At 38.3% G+C, this 10,681-nt stretch overlaps 1 protein-coding gene across 5 annotated transcripts in view; it reads right to left on the reverse strand.

Annotated features, from left to right (window-relative positions):
• The window catches only part of EXOC5 (exocyst complex component 5), a 63,999-nt gene extending 53,425 nt beyond the window's left edge, over window positions 1-10,574 (reverse strand). For 4 of the 5 annotated variants that reach the window (XR_010323157.1, XM_023546197.2, XM_064292531.1 and 1 more), the window contains exon 1: window positions 10,404-10,574. Coding sequence is in view for 3 of the 5 variants with exons in the window: in XM_023546197.2 (XP_023401965.1) it covers window positions 10,404-10,430 (27 nt within the window). In the remaining 2 variants the exon portion in view is untranslated. Of the gene's footprint in view, window positions 1-9,941; window positions 10,179-10,403 lie in introns of those variants that run through there. The other variant, XM_023546198.2, reaches the window with a different exon arrangement.
• Between the last annotated feature and the right edge of the window lie 107 nt (window positions 10,575-10,681).

Below are 10,681 nucleotides of genomic sequence, written 5' to 3' on the forward strand. Positions count from 1 at the left end.
AAGGATGTACGATATGAAGGAACTGGATGAGTGACTGGGGAAACGAGCTTTCTTCTGGATATGTTATGTTAGAGAGGCCTATTAAATATACATGTGAAAACAGAGAGCGTGCCATTAAAAAAAAGCTTGTACTACAGGGATGAAACTGAAGCTGGATATAATTTTAGAGTCATGATCATATAGACAGTAATTTAAAACCTCGGGACTAGATGACATCATCTAGGAGGAAGAAGGAAATGCCAATATTGGAGATAGGAGAAGAAAAAGGAACCAAAAAAAGAGACAAAGCAGGCAAAATGAGTGAGGAAGATGAAAAATCAAGAAAGAATGGTGTTCTGGAAGCTGAGTGCAGGTTTAATCCTCAGAGGCAACCACATAATCACAAGGGTTTAAGATAAATCAGCTACTGATCCTAATGGGATGGAAGTTCCAAGATAGCAGAAACAAACCAAAACAAACCCTTTCTTTCTACTTATAAAATCACATAAATCTCTATACCTTGTGCCCTAATACCTAATGTTGCTGCAAAGGACTTTACAGAGAAAAAAAGACAGCCAAACTAATGCATCCTAAAATCTCCAAATGACCAAGTCCTCAAAAGAGGCTTGTCTTAGTTATCCAGTGCTGCTATAACAGAAATACCACAAGTGGATGCCTATAACAAAAAGAAATTTATTGTCTCACAGTCTAGTAGGCTACAAGTTCAAATTCAGGGCTTCAGCTCCAGGGGGAGGCTTTCTCTCTCTGTCAGCGCTAGAGGAAGGTCCTTCTTGTCAATCTTCTCCTGGTCGAGGAGCTTCTCAGCACAGGAACTCAGGGTCCAAAGTAAGCATTCTGCTCCTGGCACTAGTTTCTTGGTGGTATAAGGTCCCCCTGTCTTTCTGCTCTGCTTCTCTCTTTTATATCTCGAAAGAGACTGACTTAAAACACAACCTAATCTTGTAGATTGAGTCCTGCCTTATTAACATAACTGCCTCTAATCCTGTCTCATTAACATAGAGGTAGGATTTACAATACATAGGAAAATCACATCAGATGACAAAATGGTGAACAATCGCACAATACTGGGAATTATGGTCTAGCCAAATTGATACACATTTTGGAGGGACCCAATTCAATCCATAACACGGATTCTCAAAAATACTTGCAAACATCTGCCAAAAAAATCTTCTAGAATTTCATGAGCCTGGCAAATATGTATGTTCACCTTGTCTTACCGTAGTAATCGAAAGCAAAATTATCAAAACAAAAGCAAACATCTGAGAACTATGCACTGTTAAATTCAATTTTACATAATCGGTTACTGTGGTGCTGTTAAACTGACTTCACGCTCTTTATAAAGGCTACTAACTGTGAGATAAAACACGGCGTTTGTGGTCCTCCGTTAAAAAATTCAGATGCCAAGTCCTTGGACAGAAACTTAAACCTCTAATTTAATATTGTTTCTTTGAGAAAATCCAACTAAATTTTTCTATTTTCTTACAGTACATTTCCCGAGAATATATCTAATAGGATGTGTAAGAACTACCCACAAACTCAAACTAGAATACTTTTCTTCAGCCTAGGTGAAAAATAAGGTTAAGATAATTTCAAAGAGAAATATTTCTGTAGCCTGCTCTCTACCCCAAGGGTTCGAGTACTACCTAAAATGTGTATTCCTTAAATTTACAGTGTATGCCACGCTCAAATCTTTACAACATTTGTTTCTTTTTAGTTAGACACTTCCCTACCAATTCCTACACTTTTAAGTTCACTCTTTAAGGTTCTTACCTTGCACTACCAGCCCATACTGCTCTGCATCCCAAAACAAACACCCACACTCCTGTCAGCCTATTTCACACTTTTCTTCAAATTCATGTTACTCCTGCGTCTTTACCCAAGCAAGGTAACTCACCCACAAGCAATCCCTTTCTCCTCCAACAATTCAAGCACTGCTATACTATTATTAAAGGCCTGGCTCAATTCCCATTTCCTCCTTAAAGGATTCCTTCTCTACATTATCTCCACTGATTTCTCCACTCTTAAGCCCCTAAAAGATTTGAAATTTCAAATCCCAACACAGAACAGAACGAGAGATTACTAATTGTCATTTACTGTTTTGTAATGATTTTTGTAAATTTCACTTTTCTCTACACTAAAAGCGAAAGCATGGGCAGAATCTTTCACTTCTCTTGCTTTCCACCTGTGACCAAGAGAACAATGCTAAACACACAGTAGATGCATAATAAATCAAAACATTAGATAGAGAGGCCAGCCAAGTCCTCTGCAGAAGATCTTAAAAATCAAGCCCTATTCACATATCCAAAACCAAAAAGGCAGGATAACCAACCCTCACGACAGATACAAAGAGCAGGAATTACATGAAGATTCTCACAGAAACCAAATACGAGCCTGAAGAAATTCTGGCACTGGAATTAAATGAATTTTACTACATTTGGCCTCTTTTTAACCTCATATGATTTTATTTTCTTGGGAATCCTTACATGCTTCACTATGGATTAATAAATTAATTCTATTTATTGAGTATTTATTTTTTTTTGAGGAGCACTACAAAATGCTTCATTTTGTTTCAGGATAGCAAAAAAGGATCCAAAGGTAGTACGGAAAGGTAGAAGGATAAAACACATTAAACCAAAAAAAAAAAAAAAAAAAAAAAAAACCAAACCCACTGCCATTGAGCCAATTCTGACTCATAGTGACCCTACAGAAACTTTGGTGGCATAGTGGTTAAGTGCTACCACTGCTAACCAAAAGGTTGGCAGTTCGAATCCACCAGGCGCTCCTTGGAAACCATGTGGGGCAGTTCTACTCTGTCCTGTAGGGTTGCTATGAAAGCACATTAAGACCCTTAAATACAACTAAGGCAAACTTTGAAATGGTATGTTTGAAGACTACCTGCAAGACTACATGAATTTTTACTTTTTTACTTATTAAAATTTATTTTAACATACAATCTTGAAGTGGATGCCAGCTCTTTATACTCTGGGAAAAAATCAATTAATCCCATTAGCAGAACTGTTTTGAAGACTATCTAAATGTTGGTACTCTAGAATTTTTTGTTTTAGGTTCTCTTATGCAAAATCACCTTCCAGTATAGAACATATCTTACTTCTGACAGTAAAATAGTATGTAATGTCTATGTTCCAGAGAAAAGTAATAGAATGTTACACTACTTTTTACACTAGCCTTAGCAGAATCATAGGATTAGATATTAATATTTTAAAGCTAGAAAAACCTTTAAATTATCATAATAGCCCAGCCCTCTCATCTCATTTTTACATAAAAGGAAACTGAAGGCAATGAAATTTAAGTCTTATCAAGGTACTCAACCAGTATTCTAACCCAGAAATTCGTCCACTCTATCATGGTGACTTTTAAAATTGTATAAAGTAAATGAAAATCATCACTTAAAAAATGTCTAATACAATCCACAGTAGCATTTTAAGTCAAATTAAGTTTATTTACAGATTTATACATTAAATATATTTGTAGGCACTTAAAATGCCAGGATGAAATTAAGAAAGTGAATCTATGGAGCTGTTTTATTTATTTTTGTTTAATATATTCTGACTAAGCAAAGATGTATAAATTATATAGTTAACTACATTCTCATTACTATTTTTGTATTTCGATTCTAAGGAAAGAAAATAGCAACAGAAAATTAGCTTAGGTTTAAAAAATATCTTATACACATAAACTTCTAACAAACTTTTAAATTTTATACCCCTCGACTAAATAGAACTTTCATTTAACTTGTAGGGATTTTGTTTGTTTGTTTGGAGGGTGAGTTATATGACACTATGATACACTATTATGGGAAGCGGGCAAATCAATCTTTCAAATCAATCTCTTTCTCTGTCAAACACACACACACACACAAACACACCACTACACACTCTACTATCCAATTTCCTAAGTACACCCAGGACCCAATTTCCTACACTAGTTACACACACATGCACAGTTCATAAATTATCCTCAGTTTAAGGACTTGCTCATTCCAGAAGTTCACTTGCAAGTTGATTTGACTGAAGAACTCAGAACACAAAATGCTTAAGTCCATTACTCTTAAGCATTTGTTTCTACCTCTACTGCTCTATCAAGAATGGTAGATGCCTAATAGATCTTGATATAGATAAACTGCTGATCAGCCTCCATACCAGTTATCTGCATAACAACCACTCCAAAACTTGGTCACTTAAAATGACAATGATATTTTGTTCATAAATCGGCAATTTGGGCAGGGTTTGGCAAGGAAATCTAGTTTCTGTTCCATGTGGCGTCAGATGGGGCAGCTCAACTTGGGGCTGGAAGATCCACTTCCAGGATGGGAAGTTGGTGCTGACAGCTTTAGTTCAGCCAGAGCAGAGGGCTAAGGGCCCTGGTTCTCTCAATGGGCTGCCTGGGCATTCTTTTGGCATAGTTGCTGGTTTCCAAAAAGCAGCATTTCAAGAGGACCAGGCATATCGCTTTTATGGCCTAACCTTGGAAACCACATAGTATCACTTCTACCACTATGAAGTGAGACCACATAGACTCTACCTCTCTATTGGAGAAGTGTCAATATCTCATTATGGAATAGAGCTTGTTGTGGTCACCTTGGAAAATATGATTTTCTACAATCCCTTTTTATAATTCTCTCCTATTGGAATCTCCTACCTCTCTGATTATTTCTTCATAGTCTCCTTTGAAGGCTTTTTCTCCCCAATCCACTTATGACCAATAGTAAGTTTAAAATGGCTATCACTCTTCCAATAGTATTCTTCTAAGCAGTGTACATTTATCAACTCATTTAATTGTTATAATAATCTCTGAGGTAAATACTATAATTTCCCCCATTTTACCGCTGAGAAAACTGAGGCACAAAGAGATTAAGTAACTTGCCCAAGATCACATAACTAGTAGGACCAGAGCTGAGAGATGTCATCCATTCCCAGATCTAAACCACCACCCACATAAGATGGTAATTCCTAAGCTGCTGTCATTGTGATCTCTTTCTGCATTACTAATTCATATTTCCAAATGCTTTTCTGGACTTCTTCATCAAGATGTCTTGCTAAAAATTCAAATGTAAAAAATATATATATTTTAAATCTGGACATATTATTCCTTTCTCCAAAAAGGATACTTCCTATTTTCTTTGCAACAGTTAACCACCATTTTCCAAAGTTTACAAATTTGCAATCAATTTGACTCCTCAATCACCAAATTCTTTCAATTCTACCACCAAAATGTTTCCCAAATTTCCCATCTTCTCTGTCTTCAATGATTTAAGTCAGAATTTTGCCTGCCTAAATTAATCAATCAACAAACAATTCTGGAACACCTACAAAATGGCAAGAACTTTGTTAGGCTGCCCAAGTTTCCTATTTTCTCAGATAATCTCTCCACATAAAAAGCCATCCTTCACACAATCACCAAAATTATCGGCCAAAAAAATAGTCATGACACTCCCCTTAAGCATGGCCTAGAAGGCCTTCTCAAAGTTACCCCCAAACTGCTGTGATCTCAATGTCTTGTTATGACTCACCTCTCCCTATTCCTGAAGTATGTATATACATTATTTTTTCCTCAGTATTTCCTGAGCACACCTCATCTTACAAACTGGAGCCTTTGCATATGGTACATCTTTCTTTGTCTTGGAATGCCCTTCCATTGCTTGTAAGTTTTCCACTCATGTACTGTGACACAATTTATGTCATTACTCTATCGAACCTTTCCTAAATATCCCATGAAGAGCTTCTGATCTCCTACTGCACTGTATTATTTGTTAATATGTCTGTCTCTCTCAACGGATTTTTAAATCAAATCATTCGACTGCGTAGGAGGATGGCTGGCATAGGGTAAGTACCAAAACCAAACTCAACCCATTGCAGTCGACTTGATTCAGATTCATAGTGATCCTACAGGACAAGGTAAAACTGCCCCATATGGTTTCCAAGAAGCAGGTGGTGGGTTTGAACTGCTGACCTTTTGGTTAGCAGCCAAGTTCTTAACCTCTGTGCCACCAGGGCTCCATAGAGTAGGTAAGGTACTCAAATATGTGCTGAATTAACACGTTTTCTCATATAAGCGATACTGTAATTGTAATTTCTTTTTGGTTTTATAACTGGTAGCCAGGTTCCACAAACAACTAATACGTCTAAAACAGATGGCATTTTAGCACCTTGAGGGTAAAAGGGTAGTCCTTACTTGTATATCTTATGTTGCTTAACATGTACCTAGCTTACTAATTGAACTAGGAAGATCTTTCTCAACAGGGCTGTTTAAATAGCTCTAGGGTCGCTATGGAATCAACTCGATGGCACTGGGTAGGGTCACTATGAGTTGGAATCAACTTGAGGGCACTGGGTTTGGTTTGGTTTGGTTTAGTAACTTGATTTGAAAGTCAAAGAAATACATAAGTGTGCTTCTACAGGGAAAATGTGTTCTTGGCTATTCAAATTCTAATCTGGAAGTGAAACAGTTATTAACACCATAGTACCATAGTCAAATTACCTGACCCTGTTCTTTTTATAGTTTCCGGGTGGTGCAAACAGTCAAAAGCCTTGGCTGATAAGGTTGGAGTTCAAGTCCACCTAGAGGCGCCTCAAAAGAAAGGCCTGGAGATACACTTCTGAAAAATTAGCCATTAAAAACTCTATACAGCACCTTTCTACTTTGACATACATCCAATCACCGTAAGTCAGAATCGACTCAAGTTTTATATTTACAGGTTAAAAAACAAAAAACAAACTCCTAATCCTGGTATTTAGGATCTCCACAATTAGATTCCAATTTACCTTACATGCCACTATTCCTTTCATTCATGCTACCCTGGTGTAGTGGTTAAGAGCTAGCTATGGCTGCTAACCAAAAGGTTAGCAGTTCAAATTCATCAGGTGCTCCCTGGAAACTCTATGGGGGCAGTTCTACTCTGTCCTATAGGGTCGCTATGAGTCGGAATCGACTCGATAGCAATGGGTTTTTTAATACTCCAGCCAAAATTAACTCTTTCCTTGTCTCTAGGGCCCACACTTAAAATCCCTTTATGTCCGGGTGTTTACTGCCAGCTTTACTGTTAAGTCCAGCCAGTTCCACAACCTCAAATCTAACCTATATTTTGTAGATTATTCAAATCTACCTCCTAATCCTTTTCCTCTTCTAGAGGTATCTTTCCATTCTCTCAACTCCTATAGTACTTTATCTAGACCTCTTTGGCCCCATTTATAACTTTCAAGAATATATTATTATGTATCTATCTTCTCTCCCCCTATTTGATAACAAGAACAGATTTTATATGTAATTTAACTATATGTAATTTAACATTTTCCAAAGTATATTCCATGGAACTCACAAAACTGACCTAACAAAAGCAGTGAAAAATAAGACTCAGTATGGGAAATGGACTCCTCAGAATCTTTAACATACTCAAGGATATTGTAAATCTCCGGAGCGAAACAGAATACACTCACTTCCAAAACTTTTTGGCCTCTAAATCATTTTAGGTTTTTTGTTTTGTTTTTTGCAGCACATCTCAGAGAATTAATATTGCCATTAAGCACACCATTTGGAATACGCAGTCTCATTAATTTTGGCACCTTATCTTGAAGTTAATAGGTTCTCAATTCCACAACTGTTTTTAGAATGAATGGATATATGACCCTCCTTAACAAAGAACTCTCCCATGAAGGTAGCTTCCCCAGAGAGAAGAAAAGATTCTGGAAGATATGAGAAAAAATTAGCAAGGTGAGAAGGGAGTACAGCATCCTCAGTAGCCCAGTAAGAAAAGTGAAGAATATTTGCAACAGGAAAAGAATTTATTATCCCAGTCACTTTTTATATGCAGAGGTCATAAGTAATCTGAACCACGTAAGAATCCATGTTCAGAATGTGCATCCTGAGGTGATCACTTAAAAGCACTGTAGGTAGATTGTTTCACAAAGATTTGTCAACAAGGGTTGAAATTAAGAATGTATTCCGGGCAAGTTCCAGGACCTACACTATTAAAATAACTGAATTATCTATTACTCAATCATTTCTATTAACTGAAGAAATATCCTATAGTTTGGAATTCTTATATGAAGTTGTTTAAATGTCACAGGAAAAAGAATAAGATTTTTTAAAAAGTAGAATTAACACTTATAAAATATTATGGAATCAAAAACCTTATTGTTTTAACTTCCCTTTTTCAACATGGGGGGGTGACAATTCTACTTAATAGTGCAGGAAAAGCAGGATACATGAAAACACTTTATCCTTGACTACATCCTGGTCTCTGTTTCCCACAGTCCTCCAGCTGGATTAAGAAACAGAAGCAGGGGAAAAGACACTCCCTGGCTTGTCCTACAATCTAGATCCTATGCCAGCAGCAACAGGAAACAGCAGCAGTGACTGAAGGTTTTTTTTGTTTTTGTTTTTTCTCCCTGTGAGGCAAAGAGGACTTTTCACTTGAAATTAAAACATTCAAGAGCAGATCCTTTTGTGAAGCTGAACAGACAAATATATTTCTTAATCACACCTATTAAAACTTAATTATAACTACAATACAATATGCTATATTTTGATGAAGCAACAAGTCAGGAAAGAAGCAGTCATATGAGTTAAAATTTGTAGTTGCGTTTAAGGTTGTCCTAAGAACCCTCTGGCCATAGAACCAGTCTGTCTCTATCATCACTGGCCAATAAGTGAATTTACTGGCTATCACATAACTGGAGTCGCTAAATTGCCTCAAACTTTAATTTATTTTAACTACTTTACTAAAGGCAAGACCCTAGAAAACAAACTATGAGGCCCCAAAACCAATATATTTTCAATTAAGTTATGTGAACTCAAGTGGTCAAATATTTAAAGAAAAATATACACAATATGGTCTGAGATATAACTGTGAATGTCAAGTAGGACTCACGAACTCAAAGGTTAATGTCTTATGAACATCAATATGACATTTTTGTTAACATCTGGCTTGCCACACACTTTACTGAGTAAATTAAAGATCAGAACTTCATAGTTTTCTACATTTATAAAACATAACAAATAAAACAAGGAACCACTGAACCATTTAGTATCTTGGCCAGGGACACGCAGTAAAAGCTCCTAGCTAGAAGAATGTCTTCCTGCTCCTATGTCAATAAACAGATGGCACAATTTGGGGATTAGAGAAGTTAATGTACTATATCCCATAACACTTAAATCTGAGAAAATACACCTAATATTTCGGAAATCTTCCTGTAATTACAATCCTTCATTCACACATTACTATTTGACTACAACTCATTATAACAATGGTATATGATATCATCTCTCTCAACAAAAGCATTATCTATCCAAATTCTTACTGAAACCAAAAATGTACTTACAATAACAAATAAAAAATTCCATTTGTTATAAAAAGTTGTGGCATTCAAATTTTAAGCTACAAAAAAATGCTGAATTTAAGTCAGAAAAAAGATACTTTTTTTTCACATGAAGAAATTCTCTGTTGTCAACTGCTGCCTTTCTCAATTACTACACTATTTGTTACTTGGTATGAAACACAAGCACACACAGTCTTTCCTTCCTTTTTCTTCACATCTCTATTTTTTTGCACTTTTTTCAAAAAGAGATGTTTTATATCTCAGCGTTTTGTGGTCCAATTAGTTTTCCTTTATTACTTCAAACATCACAGCTTCTTACATACTTTACCGAATTAAGTTGTAAGTTTTAAATACTGAAAACGCTAAAAGAAACACATGAGAACGCCCATCGACTATCACACGTTAAGGAGTCTCTATCAGGTAGTTATATGGTTTTATAATACACTTAAATTCCTTAACACCTGTCCATAAATGTTAACTTCAAATTTCAGAATGAAGGGCTAAGTAGGCCTTTATTGTCCTAAAACATACTTCGTTTTTTCCAGATATAAGGGTAAACCGGTAGGCATGAGTACCACTTCTAACATTTTCCAACAGAATAATTACTTAACAACGAGAAGCCCGCAACAGCTCCACATCTCGGTTGGCCCCTCAGAACAGTGGGCGAGGATCCAAGTGACAAGACGTGGCTCGCCCAGCCTAGGGTTTCTGGCTCCTCTCTGCCCGTCCTGAGTCAGCAGCCCCTCGCACTACCCCTCCGGAGTAGACACCTAACGCCCGAAGCTCCGAGGCTTCCCTCGGGCCCGCGCGGAGAAAACCAAGCCTCCCCATTTCGAACCCGGGGCTTCCCTTCCTTGCCCACTTCCACAGCGCGGTTCCGAAGACACCCCTCCCCCAGTTCACGCTCCGCCCATGCTGACACCGGAGCCACCACCCCACCCCTTCGCTTTCGCACCTTTCTTCCCAGTGCTTCTCCCGGGCAGCTGGCAAACGCCTGCTCCTCTGCCCGCCCCCCTCAGTGCCCTCACCCCCGGGCCTGCCACTCCCTGAAGAGCTGCAGGGACCCACCTCGAAGAGCTCGGCCGCCGTAGCCATCCCGGCCGGCTGAGACGCTCGCCCCGCTCTGGATGCCGTCCCTTTTTCACATGCTGCGCCTCAGCGGCGCCGCGCCCAGGTCCCCGCTTGGCTCGCCAGCTCCGGCTTCAAGCCGCCGCTGGCTCCCCTACTTCCCACAGAGCCCAGGCAGGGCGGGAGAGCGGCCATGAAGCGAAGCCGCAAACGCCTGTCAGCTGCCTCCCGGCGCCGCCCGCGCCGCTCCCATTGTCACCGCCTCACACGCCGGAAGT

This window comes from Loxodonta africana, chromosome 10 (genome assembly GCF_030014295.1).
Source record: "Loxodonta africana isolate mLoxAfr1 chromosome 10, mLoxAfr1.hap2, whole genome shotgun sequence".
In the NCBI taxonomy this organism is placed as follows: Eukaryota; Metazoa; Chordata; class Mammalia; order Proboscidea; family Elephantidae; genus Loxodonta; species Loxodonta africana.